The 16382-nt window shown below is 37.5% G+C and overlaps 2 protein-coding genes across 4 annotated transcripts in view; one reads left to right on the plus strand and one right to left on the minus strand.

Moving 5' to 3' along the window:
- The window catches only part of klhl26 (kelch-like family member 26), a 147603-nt gene that overhangs the window by 70673 nt on the left and 60548 nt on the right, over positions 1–16382 (minus strand). The gene's annotated exons all lie outside the window — the stretch shown is intronic.
- Positions 1–16382, plus strand: part of LOC133540663 (homer protein homolog 3-like) — a 110090-nt gene that overhangs the window by 36994 nt on the left and 56714 nt on the right. For both annotated transcript variants that reach the window (XM_061883468.1, XM_061883469.1), the window contains 3 exons: positions 8324–8480; positions 13826–13957; positions 14564–14671. In XM_061883468.1, coding sequence (XP_061739452.1) covers positions 8324–8480; positions 13826–13957; positions 14564–14671 — 397 coding nt within the window. The remainder of the gene's footprint in view (positions 1–8323; positions 8481–13825; positions 13958–14563; positions 14672–16382) is intronic.

The following is a 16382-nucleotide window of genomic DNA, read 5'->3' on the forward strand; positions in this document are numbered from 1 at the left end:
AATTTCTTATTCTCTTTTATTTCTTACAACGGTTTGAGCAAGACAAAGTCAAGAGTAACACAATTACTAAACAAAAGCAAAAACTTTTCAAGACATTTAAATCCTCTGGTTGTTGCCTTCAAAGTCCTCCTATGTCAAGGATTGTTTTACTTGAGTTTAACATGGATTTTTTTTTTAAATTGACCTAATCCCTCTAATATGGATCCTATACTAATATTACCCTTGGTACAAACACCACCAATGTATGGATCGATCTGATTGTCCTCTTTCAAACCGTATATCGACTGTGATAATGCTGACACACCAACAGTTGTTATATTATCCTCTCTCTAGACTATTCTCCTTGTTAATTTCCTGTTAATAACCGCTTACTTTCTAATGTAATGTGTTATGGGGTTCCATCTACACTTCTTAAACTTTAAGCACTTATATCTTTCATTTTCTAATGTTTCAGATTGCGTGCTGACATGGGGGTGTGAGTTGGTATCATTTGGCAGTTATTTAGCAATGTACCTCTTCCCTATTGAAAAAAGAAGTTGATTTGAAAACAGAAGTTGATTTGACTTTATGCCAAAGTGTGTTTGGCTACTGCTTTACCTGCTCTACTTTTTTAGGAGCTTTCTTTGTGTTTGTGTTTACTTGTGGAAACATTTAATCTACAGCCAGAATCTTCAGTCCTTCAAGTCTGATAACTCAGTTGTATGTTCCATCCTGCCATCTGTGAGCTGAGGCTTACTGCTGTCTGACACTCCTCAAAGCATTTTCGTGAGAGTGTTGCCTGTTGTTCAGTCCTGCAAATACAGAACTCCATAGGCATAATGTTTCTATCCATATTTTTTAACAACACTCTCTGTGAAAACATAACCAGAAGACACAAGTTCTTTCGCGAGCAATCTTACAGGCTAACTATTATCCACTGATTCAAAGATTCCTGTATTGGTCTTTGAACATAAACTAAGGTACAATGTATGCCAAATGGGAACAGTTATTGTATTGTTGCATTCATGATAACGTGAATGTCCAGTCCATCGGGAAGCCAGTAGAGGGTCTGTCATGTCTTGTGATCATGTTTTTGTTTAGTTATGTTCTGCTTTGCTTTAGACTCCATTGTTTCCTGTTTTGCTCTTCCTTGTTTGCTTTGTTACCATGCCAACCAATTAGTTTCACCTTTCATGTCACGCACCTGATTTGTTTTGACTCACGCACCTGTTCCATCACCTGTATTATTTAAACCGAAAGTTGCCATGAAGTCAGCTTGGCGACTTTACCTCTACTCACTTCAGGCCATGCTACTCTTGTTACTCATACTGTCCATAGTTTCCCTCCTGCCCATGCCACATAAGTTATTTTTTTTTATGTCACAGTTATCGAGATTGATCTTGGTTTTGATATAGTGTCGTCTGAGGGATCGAAGGTCACGGTCATTCAATGTTGGTTTCCGGCCATGCCGCTTACGTGAAGTTATTTCTCCAGATTCTCTGAATCTTTTGATGATATTATGGACCGTAGATTATAAAAAACCCTAAATTTCTTGCAATTGCACTTTCGGAAACGTTGTTCTTAAACTCTGACTATTTGCTCACGCAGTTTTGGACAAAGGGGTGTACCTCGCCCCATCCTTTCTTGTGAAGGACTGAGCATTTTTTGGGTAGCTGTTTTTATACCCAATCATGGCACCCACCTGTTCCCAATTAGCCTGCACACCTGTTTGATGTTGCCAAATAAGTGTTTGATGAGCATTCCTCAACTCTATTAGTATTTATTGCCACCTTTCCCAACTTCTTTGGCACGTGTTGCTGGCGTCAAATTCTAAAGTTAATGATTACTTGCAAAAACATTTTTTTTTATCATCAGTTTGAACATCAAATATGTGGTCTTTGTAGCATATTCAACTGAATATGGTTTGAAAATGATTTGCAAATCATTGTATTCCGTTTATATTTATATCTAACACAATTTCCCAACTCATATGGAAACGGGGTTTGTAAATTTGTTGTGACTACTAAATGAACCAAAAATATGACTTATTTTATCTTTGAGAAAATATTGGACACAGTGTCTTGTCAAGCTTATGAGGGGCGGCATGGCGTAGTGGGTAGAGTGGCCGGCCAGAAACCTGGGGGTTGCAGGTTCGCCTCCCACCTATTGACATCCCCACCAAAAAAAATTGCTGCCGTTGTGTCCTTGGGCAGGACACTTCACCCTTTGCCCCTGGTGCCGCTCACACTGGTGAGTGAATGATGAATGAATGATAGGTGGTGGTCGGAAGGGCCGTAGGCGCAAACTGGCAGCCTCGCTTACCACCACCAGGTGTGAATGAATGTTGAGTCCCACTTCTCTGTGAGCGCTTTGAGTGTTTAGAAAAGCGCAATATACATCTAAGTTGTTTTTTTTGTTTTGTTTATGAGATGCGATGCAAGTGTAAGCCACTGTGAGACTATTGTTCATTTTATTTTTTAATTTTAATTTTTTTTATATAAATGTCTGTTATGATAATGTCAATGAGGGATTTTTAATCACTGCTATGTTGAAATTGTTACTAATATTGATACTGTTGTTGATCATATTCATTTTTGTTTCTCTAATTTTAGATTGTTTTGTGTCATGTTTGTGTTTCCTCTCAATTGCTCTGTTTATTGCCATTCTGAATGTTGCTGGGTCGGGTTTGGTTTTGGAATTGGATTATGGTATTGCTGTGTATTGTTTTGTTGGATTGATTAATAAAGAAAAAAAAAATCTCTAGTAGACTAATAGAGAAGCGAGAAGTCTGGCCTCCCACTCCTTAGTTTTTGAGAAATGTTTTCCCAAAAACATTTGAGTTAAATATGTCTATTCTATGTGGTGCAGTTGTGGATGCAAACTATAGCTAAAAGTGTCTTGGCTGCCCTGCTTTCGTTTAATTGTCCGAGTGTCGGCAACAATGGCTATTGTTTGTATGCAAATGTTGGGTAATTCCAAGCAATCCCACAGGAAACAATGCTTGATATAGTCATTACCTTGTACCGACCAATATGAGTATTTCTAATAGGAACAGTGCTTTGACTGGCCCACATTGTCCTCATTAACATCAAATGTGGTTGGCTTGCAACAGGCATGTCTTATTGCATACATGATATTACAATTTCAAAAGAAGTGAAATATTGCCTGCATACATCTTCGACTCCACTGATTGTCCCCCTAGCTTGTGGATGTAAAACATATTTTAATTGCATGCTTTCTGTTCTTTCATTTGTTTTATGTAGGCTACCAATGTTTTGTTCTGAGCTTCATGTTGTGGTCTGTGTGTGTACCCATACTCAAGATTGAGTTTTTACTGAGTGATTCATTAAGTGTACTGTGTGAATTGGAACACACCCTTTTAATTGATGAATCAATCAATCATGCTCTTTGTCATGAATTATTTCATAGAAAGCTATGCACACTAGTGACTCTGAAAAGGGGGGAAAAAAAATCATAGGAGTGCCTGCTCGAGACATCAACGTTCATCCTACACTTGGTAATGAAGTCGCAAACTACATTGTATCGTGCATCGACCTCAAATGTTTTTGTGGGTGACGAACGATGGACAAAAATTGCCATGCTCCAGAACAGTGGTTCTTAACCTGGGTTCGATCGAACCCTAGGGGTTCGGTGAGTCGGCCTCAGGGGTTCGGCGGAGGTCAAAACACACCCGACTCATCGTGTAAATACAAACTTCTCCCTATCGACGTATTACGGATACGGCAACAGCTGACTGATTTGCAGGTGTGTAATTTGTTGTGAGGTTATGCACTGTGTTGGTTTTGTTGTTTGAACAAGGTGGTGTTCATGCACGGTTCAATTTGACCACCAGTAAAAAAAACATGGTAACTCTTTAGTCTGGGCAACATATTTACCATTAATTTGTTGCTTATTAACATGCAAATTAGTAACATATTGGCTCTTAACTAGTCATTATTAAGTACTTATTAATGCCTTATTCGGCATGGCCTTGTTATAACCCTAACCCTCTAACCCTGGCCCTAACCCTAACCAAATAACTCTAAATTAAGTCTTTATTAGTTATAAATATGTTCCCCTAGTGTCTAAATAAGTCTCTGTTACTTAGAATATGTTCCTCATACTAAAGTGTTACCAAAAACATAACTTTGCCTTGAATTTGAAAAAAAAATAAAAAAATGTTTTCACTAAAGAAGGGTTCGGTGAATGCGCATATAAAACTGGTGTGGTTCGGTACCTCCAACAAGGTTAAGAACCACTGCTCCAGAAAAAAGACAAACTCCCATAAGGAAACTAATTTGCTTTATCTATCACTTATTAGAAATGTCAATGAACTCTCAATTAAATTCCGATTCTCGAGTTGATTTGATTTGATATTATTTGGTATACATTATTATATATAGACCCTGTGATGAGGTGGCGACTTGTCCAGGGTGTACCCCGCCTTCTGCCCAATTGTAGCTGAGATAGAGACCAGCACCCCCCCGCGACCCTAAAGGGAATAAGCGGTAGAAAATGGATGGATATTATAATTCAACCTTTTCAAAATAGGTTACAGGTTCCAAAAGCTCATTTGGCTGCTGACTTATTGTGAATTGTGAATTATATTTTATATAGCGCTTTTCTCTAGTGACTCAAAGCGCTTTACATAGTGAAACCCAATATCTAAGTTACATTTAAACCAGTGTGGGTGGCACTGGGAGCAGGTGGGTAAAGTGTCTTGCCCAAGGACACAACGGCAGTGACTAGGATGGCGGACGCGGGAATTGAACCTGCAACCCTCAAGTTGCTGGCACGGCCACTCTACCAACCGAGCTATACCGCACCATATGACATGTACTTGCAGCAAATAAGCTTGAGCTGGCCTGAAAAACACATTTTAAAATATTTCTACATCCCCCTGTGCTCACACACTGTCTCCCTTTCTCTCCTTGAAATGCTGATCGCCGACAGCACATCTCCGCTTGTCAGAACTTCCATTATTTGCTGTGAATTCCAGTTTTTGTCCTTATTTCCTGGCGCTCTTTCCTTCTTCCACCCATTTTGTGTGTTTTCGCTACCGCAGGAATGAAGTTAAATGTTAATTACAAAACTAAATGTTGGTTATAAATAATAATGGAAGTATAAGTGTTTGTATATAGTATATTATTGGTACAAATATTTAACCAACATGTGTACAGGGGTATTCATTCAATATATAGGATTTCAGCAGGATCTAAAACAGTCTGCGGACATGCAAGCAGAGTAGTATCCATCCATCCATCCATTTCCTACCGCTTATTCCCTTTGGGGTCGCGGGGGGCGCTGGTGCCTATCTCAGCTACAATCGGGCTGAAAGCGGAGTACACCCTGGACAAGTCGCTACCTCATCGCAGGGCCAAGCAGACTAGTAGATTTTTGTAAAAAGCTTTTATAATTGTAAAGGACAATGTTTTATCAACTAATTGCAATAATATAAATTTGTTTGAACTATTAAACGAACCAAAAATACGACTTATTTTATCTTTGTGAAAATATTGGCCACAGTGTGTTGTCATGCTTATGAGATGCGATGCAAGTGTAAGCCACTGTGACACTATTGTTGTTTTTTTTTATTTTTATAAATGTATGATGATAATGTAAATGAGGGATTTCTAATCACTGCTATGCTGAAATTATAACTAATATTGATACCGTTGTTGATAATATTCATTTTTGTTTCACTACTTTTTGTTTGTTCTGTGTCGTGTTTGTGTCCTCTCTTAATTGCTCTGTTTATTGCAGTCCTGAGTGTTGCTGGGTCAGGTTTGGTTTTGGAATTGGATTGAATTGTTATGGTATTGCTGTGTATTGTTTTGTTGGATTGAAAAAAAAAATAATACATATTTTTTTAGATGAGAATCGATTCTGAATCGCACAACGTGAGAATCGCGATTCAAATTCGAATCAATTTTTCCCCACAGCCGTAGTCTTTACTGTGTACAGCGTTAAACAGCAATTATGTTGTGTACAAGGTGTATTCATAATATGATGTGTAAAGGAAATTTCATATTTCTACAAAGCTCATGATCAAAGCCCGTTGTCTCCTGGTTTTACTACATCTTGTATTTGAGATTGTTTATAGGGTTAGGCGAAATAAGTGGGTATTTGAGATTGTTTATAGGGTTAGGCGAAATAAGTGCTCAACTTCAGCCTAAACCCTTTCGGTCTGTAAAATTGTCAATTTATGAATGAAAAAACTGTTTTTTTATTTTGTTGATCACTGACCGAATGAATAATAAATTAAACTAACTAACTAGACTAACTAAGTTGCAGAACAAGCCTCTGTCCTCAACACTTGCAACGTGGGCTCATTATAGAGTGCAGCGAGTTTTTATGTTCTGTGTTTCAATGAAATAATGCGACAGACGGATGGACATTAAGATGACAAAAAATATATATTTCTGCCAAAAATCCACACTTTGTGTAAATTGACAAATAGGGGAATGATATAATACATGAAGAAGAGCAGGCAGCAGCTCATTTTTGTAACATTGAGGAAGAAATTGTCAGCCAGCTTGAAAAATGTCTCACGTGTAAGCTACACGAAGGATCCCAGAATTAGTTGTATTTAAATGTTTGCCGAGTTTAGAAATCATATATTTCATGTGAGTCATACCATTTAGATATCATTGACGTAAATTGTTTTTTACAAATTTTGAACAGGGAGTGAACTTTTGTGTTAGTAATTGCTATGAAGTGGAAAATGGGTAGGATTAAACAAGCTTTGCTTTTTCCTACTCCTTTTCGGAAATGTTGTAAAGAGAAATTAAAATATGTAAAATATGTGATGTATCGTATTGAAACTCTATACTTGTTCGAAATAAACTTCAACCAACCAAATTTTCAGAGTTCCTCAGAGATCTAATACATTTTTCCTTCCCGAAAATGTATTAAATCTATAAACTGCTATAAAATTAATTATCTTACAAGTTATTGTGATGTAGTAAAATCCCATAGTTTTACCAATTTTTAGGAGATTTCCCATATTTGGAAATGCAAATGTTGATGCTCCTCTTAGACGCATGTCATTAAAGGTGCTGTTTGCAACTTTCTCACACTAACATTTTTCAAAGCAAGAACACTGCCTAGCTTATCAATCAATCAAACAATGTTTACTTATATTGATTATGTTAGTTACTATTAGTGGTTTAACAGAACACATTTGTTTTACAATTGTCTATATTTTTCACAATTACAATTTATATGCAATAACATATTGTGATATATATTGTGATCGAGATATGAATTAAACCTACCTAAATTAAGATACCTGTATATATTTATAAAGGTACACAAAAATTTCGGTTCAGTACGTACCTCGGTATAGAGGTCACGGTTCGGTTCATTTTCGGTACAGTAAGAATACAACTAAATATAAATATTTTGGTTATTTATTTACCAAATTTGTAACCAATGGCTTATCCTTTTAACATTGGGAACACTATTATAATTCTGCCCACGTTAATCAACATTAAACTGCCTCAAATTGTTGCTCAGATTAAATAAAATGACAAAACTTTTCTTCTAGATATAAAAAGTGCAACATTAAACAGTTTCAAGTCAACTCATCATGCTAATTTATCGCAGCATTTGGGAAGGACACACACACACACACACACACACACACACACACACACACACACACACACACACACACACACACACACACACCACAAAATGAGCTAACGTTACGCTAAAAGCTAATTAGTCTTCACCTCAAGCCAGAACTAAGAGCGAGCTGAGCTGCAGTTGAAGTTTCTAGAAGGTCAACGGACTCATAGTGATATTAGTAGTAGTTGACTGGGAGGTGTTTATTATCATTTGGGGAGAGTACGCTGCCTTATGCTCACCTGCTAAACACCTATCTGGTCGACGCTGAAGCATTTACTACATGCGCTCTGAATACGCACTGCTGATTGGCTGTTACCGCTATATATGTAACCAATCAGATGTTTGTGTGGGTGGGACAATGCTGGGTGCTAAGACAGAGGCAGAAGAAGCAAAGCAGCTTGTTAAGACTTTGGCTTAGAAACTTGTCCGGTACACCTCCGTACGGAACCGAAACCCCCTTACCGAAACTGTTCAATACAAATACACGCACCGTTACACCCTTAATATTTATATTTCTGGCCATATTGCACAGCACCACTATAGTGTAATGGTAAGGTGTCCCAATACTTTTGTCCACACCGTGTCCCTTTTGTCATATGTAACATCCAACATTTTACACAAAAACATGGCCATTGCATTCAAAGATTATGAATAAACCAGGTCATTAGCATACAATAGAATTATTAACATACACTATTTATGTGTCTTAAAGGGAGCAGCCCATCTACAGTGCCCGAGCTCACGTGTTCCAGATTGACCCGGCCACCAAACGCAACTGGCTGCCAGCCAGCAAGCATGCCGCCACGGTGTCCTTCTTCTACGATGCCAACCGCAGCGTCTACCGCATCATCAGCGTGGGTGGGACTAAAGTGAGTGACATCCCAGTACACACTTTATAATCCAAATACAGTCCATCTGGAAAGTATTCACAGCTCTTCACTTTCTCCACATTTTGTTATGTTACAGCCTCATTCCAAAAGTGGAATACGCTAATTTTATACACACAATACCCCATAATGGCAATGTAAAAAAAGTTGTTTATTTTTTAAAATTTAACAAATCTATTAAAAAACACACTTAAATAATCACATTAACGTAAGTATTTAGAGCCTTTTCTCAATACTTTGTTGATGCACCTATGGCAGATATTAGTCTAATGTATTTTTGAATACGATGCCACAAGCTTGGCACACCTATCTTTGGGCAGTTTTGCTCACTCCTCTTTGCAGCACCGGTCAAGCTCCATTATGTGGAATAAGAAGCTTTGGTTTTTATCCAGAATGTTTCTATGCTGACAAGTTTCCCAGTTCTCACCGCTGAAAACCTTCCCCACAGCATGCTGCTGCCACCACCATACCTCACTCTAGGGATGGTATTGCCCTGGTTTCTTCCAAACATGATACCTGGCGTTCACGCCAAAGAGTTCAATATTTGTCTCATCAGACCACATAATTTAGTTTCTCATGGTCTGAGAGTCTTTTAGGTGCATGTTGGCAAACTTTTTAGTAAAAAATGGCTTCTGTCCGGCCACTCTACCATACAGGACTGATTGGTGGACTGCTGCAGAGATAGTTCTCCTTCTGGAAGATTCTCCTCTTTCTACAGAGGAATGATGTAGCTCTGACAGAGTGACCATTGGGTGTTTGGTCACCTCCCTGACTATTTTAAGATGAATACAGCAATGTACCGAGACGTCCTTGATAAAACCAACAAGGGTTAGGAATTGATAAGATTCCACTTTAGATTCTGCTTAACAATTCAGTTCTTTATCGGTTCTTATTTGGGAAAAAAAAAACAACAGTATGATGGCCTAGCATCCATAATGTTTAGTCCAGACCTAACATGACCTTACAAACCCAACAATCAGGTCTTAAGAGGCACATGGCATAGAAAAAAAATTTCAGAATAGATTTAAATAAAAACTTTCTGTAGAATATTAACAAGATAAAACATGTGCAAATCAAACAAGAATCTAATATTTTAAAACATTTTAAGAATCTTTGTCATCTACCTAGTCACTTCGTCATAGTACCAACACGCAGCAGGCTCATAACAAGTGTTCTGAGTTAGGCAGTATGTGCTTTTTAAAAGGTGGGGCCTGTTGCTAAGTGACGTGAAACCTCATCGAGGGCTTCAATGGAGCTGTGTTGTATACATCAGTGCTTCTCAACAGTGCTTTGACAAACAAGTGGTGACACAGATTGTGGACTTTTTAAACCTCAAATTCTGTATCTTAAATTGAATGAAAATACATTAAAGTGCAGTTCGAATTTGAGGTCCTTTAAAATAATGTGTACCCACACATAAAACAAGTTTAATGCTTATTTCAAGGACAACATGTTTTTATAGCCCCAACAAACAAAAAGAACACAAAGTGTCCGTCTGCAAAGTTTTTTTTAAGTACATGCGATATCAGGAGTGGAATATTTGCAGGCACTTAAAAAGTCTGATTGAAAATATTTAGATGTAAAAATGCCTTCTCTGATTAAATTGGTAGGTGCAGAAACTTCTGACAGACATTTCTGCCATGTTCGATTGAGGAAATATCCTAACAGCTGATTTCCGTTATCGAACTCAAATTAATCATGATCAACGATCCCAATGATATCATTGCCCAGCCCTAGTTGACTTCACTACGCACATTGAAAAATGATGTCATCCCCATTTGGAAGAACAGTTAAGAGAACCACGAGACGAAATGGCAAGCGATTCCAAGAAATTAGCACCGTTTTCATCCGTAAAACTAACGCTTCTCATCCAATCTGATGGAGCTTGAGAGGTGCTGCAAACAGGAATGGGCGAAACTGCCCAAAGATAGGTGTGCCAAGCTTGTGGCATCGTATTCAAAAAGACTTGAGACTGTTATTGCTGCCAAAGGTGCATCAACAAAGTATTGAGCAAAGGCTGTGAATACCTGTGATTTTTAAAACCTTTTTTTTTATTATAAATACATTAAAAAAACAACCTTGTCACATTGTCATTATGGTGTATTTTGTGTTGAATTTTTGAGGACAAAAAGTTATTTATTCCATTTTGGAATAAGGCTGAAACATAAAAAATGTGGAAATAGTGAAGCGCTGTGAATACTTACCAAATGCACTCTAGTACCTTTTTTTTTTTACCAACCCTACAGTATTTATCCAGGGATCCCACGTGTAAAGGGATCTTGGGCCTTGTCATGAATTATTTCATAAAGACTTAAGAACACTAGAGACTGGGGAAGGGGTAAAAAAATTAAACCAGCGCCTACAAGAGATGTCAGAGAATTCGCCCTGCACTTGGTAATGAAGTTGTACACTGCTTTGTATCAAGCATGAATATCTTAGTTTTACTGAGTTTATGTTTGCATCACCTGCAGCTGATTCGCAGCACTTTCACATTGCTTTCTCACTACCGCTTCCCTGAGAGGCTTTTAAGGACAGATTAAAACAACTGGCATTTTGCTGAAATAATCTCCTCTCATGAGAGGGTTCATTTGACCAAGTTAACCAACAACATCTTGTACAAGCTTTTTCACTTAGCTCTGATGTTTGTCAGAGGTGACATCTGTTCTGTTCTGTTTCCACAAGAACATCCTGAGCCTGGTAAAACGGCATAAATTACTGTTGCAAATGTTTCTTAGGAATGAGTATTACTTGCTTATTAATGCTACTATGCTATTAATGGTTAAGGAAAAGCAAACTAATGAAAATATTATAGCACCACAGCCATGGAAGTATTTTTAGGTGATTAAGGCAACAGCAATTTAGCACAATGATTTTGTCATCTTAAGGCGTTATTCATGTTCCTCCGCAGTGTGACTGTGTCAATGAAAACCCTTTGAGAGCAAGGTTGTTGAGTACAAAGCAGCTTGATAAATGAGCATGGAAACTTCCCTGCTAATTTCATCGCACTGCAGATATTGTAGGTAATGATTTATTTGAATAATAAAGACTTCCCTGTGTCCATAAAAAAAGACAAAGTCTTTCGGAATTTATATATTATTAAACTCCTGCTTTTTTATTCTGCTCTATCTACATGGAATACTGCAGAATCAGTTGGCACTTCAGCAAGACTTGTTATGATTAGTGCTTTAAATGATTAACATTTCTAATTGATTAACTGGAGGGTTACTGTTGATTATTTTTTATTCAACCCTATTGAGTCATTCCTTTTTAATGTACATGTATAATAGTGTTTGTTTTGCATTTGCAACAATACTCAGAAGGAAGGCAATATACATGCACTTTAGGTGTTTATTAAATAGCTTTAACTAGGGATGGGTTGTACCAAATTTGGTACTTCAACAGGCACCGACTGAATTTCGTCAGTATTACCAGTCATTCATTTAAAATCAAACGGTGCCATATTTTGATACCTTCGTGGCACATGACGCCACGACCGCTTATTCACTTGGCGGGCAAACAATCACTCAGAGCGGACTAGGTCAAACTGCTTCTAGGTTAGGGCTGGACAATTTTGAGAAAAACCCTAATTGCGATTTTTCTCTCAAATTGCGATTCCATTTGCATTTTTATATTTTACACATAAAAATTCATAAAACTAAACATAACGAGTTAAGGAACGGATTACTTTTAGACTGCGTATCAACATATTCTTAGTCTCAAGGAATAGCGTATAAACATTAGCTTCATAGTTTGCTTATTCAACCGGTATATCAAGTAGCCGTTTTGACATATTTTAGGTTGGGTTAATGTTTCAGGGACAAATAAGCAGGGACAAAATTCAAAGACTTGCACAAATAGACATTGGTCCACATGGATTTCCAAGACAAACGTCCCCATGATTATAATTAGATTGCGTTATTTTTGGCCAATTCCGTGACTCAGCGATTCCGTTAACACGGAAATCATAGGGCCTTACCTACTCAGTGGGCTAGTGGTTACAGTGTCCCCCTGAGATCGGTAGGTCGTGAGTTCAGACTCCGTCCGAGTCATACCAAAGACTATAAAAATAGGACCCATTACCTCCCTGCTTGGTACTCAGCATCAAGGGTTGGAATTGGGGGTTAAATCACCATAAATGATTCCTGGGCACGGCCACCGCTGCTGCCCACTGCTCCCTTCACCTCCCAGGGGATGATTAAGGGTGATGGGTCAAATGCAGGGGATAGGTTTGCCACACTTAGTGTGGGTGTGAGACAATCATTGGTACTTTAACTTTTAACAAACAGCCCAAAATGCGATGCCAGAAACTTCTGAAAGATTTAAAGTTATTCATGCACTACAGATGGGTTAATGGCGTTAAATCTTTTCATCAAATCAAATCAAACCAACTTCATTTATACAGCACATTTAAAATTTACCACAGGGGTAGCCAAAGTGCTGTACAATGGGCAGGTTAAAAATGAGAACCGAGCAAACACAACACAACACAAACAGAACATGATAAAAAATAAATAAATAAAACATAAAAACAGGTTCACAGCAGGTGTATGATGGAGCGCCATTGCAGGATGGATACCACTCAGTGTTAAAAGCCATGGAATAAAAGTATGTTTTTAAAAGAGATTTCAAAACAGGAAGAGAGGAGGTTTGTCTAACACTCAAGGTAGGTCGTTCCAGAGCTTGGTTAGAGCATCAGGTTAAAAATGGTTATTAATCAGCATTAACGCACTCATTTTGACCTGCTCAATTTATGATTAATGTGAACATTCAAGCACTTGGACAAATAGACATTGGAGCAAATGTTGTCCTCAGCTTCAGTTTATATAAAATCTCATCTCAGCTAAAGAGTGCAGGAGACTCCTATTTTATCCGTGCACTTTAGAGGTTTTGTTGTTATTACTTTCATTTTCGTGGGAAAAAAAAAAATTTAGTTTAGCTAGCGGAAAAACATGCAGCGGATCACAAAGCCTCTCCGCTGTCTGTACACTGACAGAACTGTCAGTCCATGAACCAAAACCACTTTGGCTGTACTGTGGTTCCTTTTAAGGCATGACGAGCTTTGAGCTGCCATCCTGCCTTGTGACATGTGAAGTTTCAGTCTTACAGATTCGGTAGTGTGGACAAAAAGGCAAAACTTTCTGCAGACAAAAAGATAATTATAAAAAATACAATTAAAATAAGAATGACAGCATAACCACAGACAAGCATGATGTTCTGTTTAAAGTCAAACAGTAAAATACCCCATGGAAAGAGATACAATGAATGAATCTATGCTACATGTTTTTTACTTTCCTTATGTGTTGCTCTTTTATTCCCTTTGGCGATAGGCTATCATCAACAGCACCATCACCCCGAACATGACTTTCACCAAAACCTCCCAGAAGTTTGGCCAGTGGGCTGACAGTCGGGCAAACACGGTTTACGGCCTCGGCTTCTCTACAGAGCAGCAGCTTCAGCAGGTAAACACAACAGTAAAAAGTGGCTGGATTCATCAGGTAATAAAATATATGAGAAAAAGTCTGTGGTATGAACGTCTGTCATAATTTAAAGAGCTTTTTGCATCCCGGATGGCTAAAGGGCGCTAACTTTCCTAATTGGTTTTAAGCGTTATGTTGATGGTAGATAATGAAGGTATAAAGATCTACATTTTTTGTTTACACTAATTCAAGGGTGAGCGCTTTAGGAGCCATTTTTAAAGTGTATTTTATGAGATACAACTGATCATTGTGATATATGTATTCTGTGGTGTTAAAAAGAACACCAATGTACAAAGAACTGTGTCAGACAAAACGTGATAAGATCCGAACAAGGGATTTTGTGAACCAGATGGGGATCTGTTATGCTATATGATTCTGTTAAAAATAAGCCATAACAGATAAAAATTGAAACATAAAAGTAAATTGTTTTTTTTACTGGCTCATTGTAATTCCTACAAAGCTATAAGCGATAAGGGATACATTTGAGGGCTAAGCAACTGTTTCTGCAAGTGGGTTTCTTTTTGCAACAGTGACTTTGGAAGAATTGCAGACAGGTCACAGTTGTTTCTCCTGTCGGCTCCCCTCTAGTTTGCTGAACAGTTTAGGGAGGTGAAGGAGGCAGCTCGTCTGGCCAGAGAGAAGTCCCAGGAGAGGTACGAACTGGCCAACCCTGCTCTCAACATCGCTGCCCCACAGGTGAATAGAAGCACTAAAGCCTTTGCACACCAATGTTTTCATTACGTTGTAGCCTTTCCATCGTAGTAGAGGTTCTGAGCATAAGTAAATGCCAAGGTCTTTGTGTAATTATTTTTATTTTTTTATTTGCTCATCATTTGATGCCTTATTCTGTTGTCAGAGAAACCTGGCAAAGGTGTATGATTTGCAATGGTGTGGAATGGATGTCTGTAATTAGCAAGGATTAATCTGTTTTTATTATTCTATATTTAAAAGTATTTACATCTAATAATACTGTCCATCCATCCATCCACCCGTAAATGCAGCAATTGATTGATTGGTTATAGGGACACCTCGTTTGCCAGAGAATAGGAAGACAAAGCAGGAGGGATTAGTGTTGCCATTTTAGCTACTTTGCCATTGTATTTTGCAAGAAATCAGATCCTTCAAGGTACTCATTTTTTTCCCTCCAAAAGGGATCAGCCACAAACAAAGCGGTTATAAAAACTATTATCTAATCATATATTCAGTTCATGAACCTGGAATCTATTTAGTTGCTCTTATTTATCCGCTTTTACATTCAGCTTGACATAGCTTTAAGCATGTGCTAACTAACAACAAAGATGACTAATTAATTTACACATTGGCTAAAATGAAAGTAAAAACGTGGAAACAAACACAAGCACTCCGAATATAGACCAATAAAATTGCTTCCACAGTTCTCAAAGATCTTAGAGAATTTGTTTGCTGCTAGGTTAAATACATTTATTAAAAGTTATAATAAATCACTTGTGAGTTCCATCCAAATCCTCGATACCTGATTTAGCGGAAGAAATTTCAACTGCAGTAGGTTGAAAACTATATTTACTAAGTATTTTTGTAGATTAAACCATCTTTAAATCGGATGAATTTGTTTTCAACCTCCTCTAGCACATGTGTAATATTTTTTCGTTAATAAAAAAAAAATTTTTTTTTGTGTCGTCCGCAAATAAAATACACTTTGGAAACTAGAGTAATATCGTTGACATACATGAGAAACAGTATAGGTCCAAGGACCGGTCCTTGTTGTACTCCACAATTAATATTATGTAAGGCAGATTTCATATTGATTACTTCAACACAAAGTTTTCTGTCTTTCAAGTAACTTCCAACCCAGTCATGAGCCACTCCTCTTTTTCCATATTTGTACAATTTGTCCAATAATAATATTTTTATGATCAAGGGTATCAAACGCCTTTTGAAGATCTACAAAAATACTCACTAAATATAGTTTTTTATCTATTGCGGTTGAAATTTCTTCTGCTAAATTAATTATTGCTTTTGCCATTGAGTATTGGGACGGAACCCATAAGTTATTTATTATAACTTTTAATACATTTATTTAACCTAGCAGCAAACAATTTCTCTAAGATCTTTGAGAACTGTGGAAGCAGTTATATTGGTCTATAATTGGAGTGGCGTGTTTGTTTCCACGCTTGTAAAGTGGTAATATTTTTGCAATTTTCATATGATCTGGGAGTACACCTTTCATGATTGACAAATTAATGCTTTAAATGAACGACATGTTTATGTCTACATTGTCGCTTGAAGTCTTATTTGGACACTGCTTCACAATTTTTATTATTTTCGATTTGGCCCACTTATTCAAGAAAAATACTTTTTATATTGTCTATTATAGTTTGTACAGTTTTATTATCAACTTCAGAATCAGGAGGATTTTTTGTTTCTCCAC

Source organism: Nerophis ophidion, linkage group LG22 (assembly GCF_033978795.1).
Source record: "Nerophis ophidion isolate RoL-2023_Sa linkage group LG22, RoL_Noph_v1.0, whole genome shotgun sequence".
In the NCBI taxonomy this organism is placed as follows: domain Eukaryota; kingdom Metazoa; phylum Chordata; class Actinopteri; order Syngnathiformes; family Syngnathidae; genus Nerophis; species Nerophis ophidion.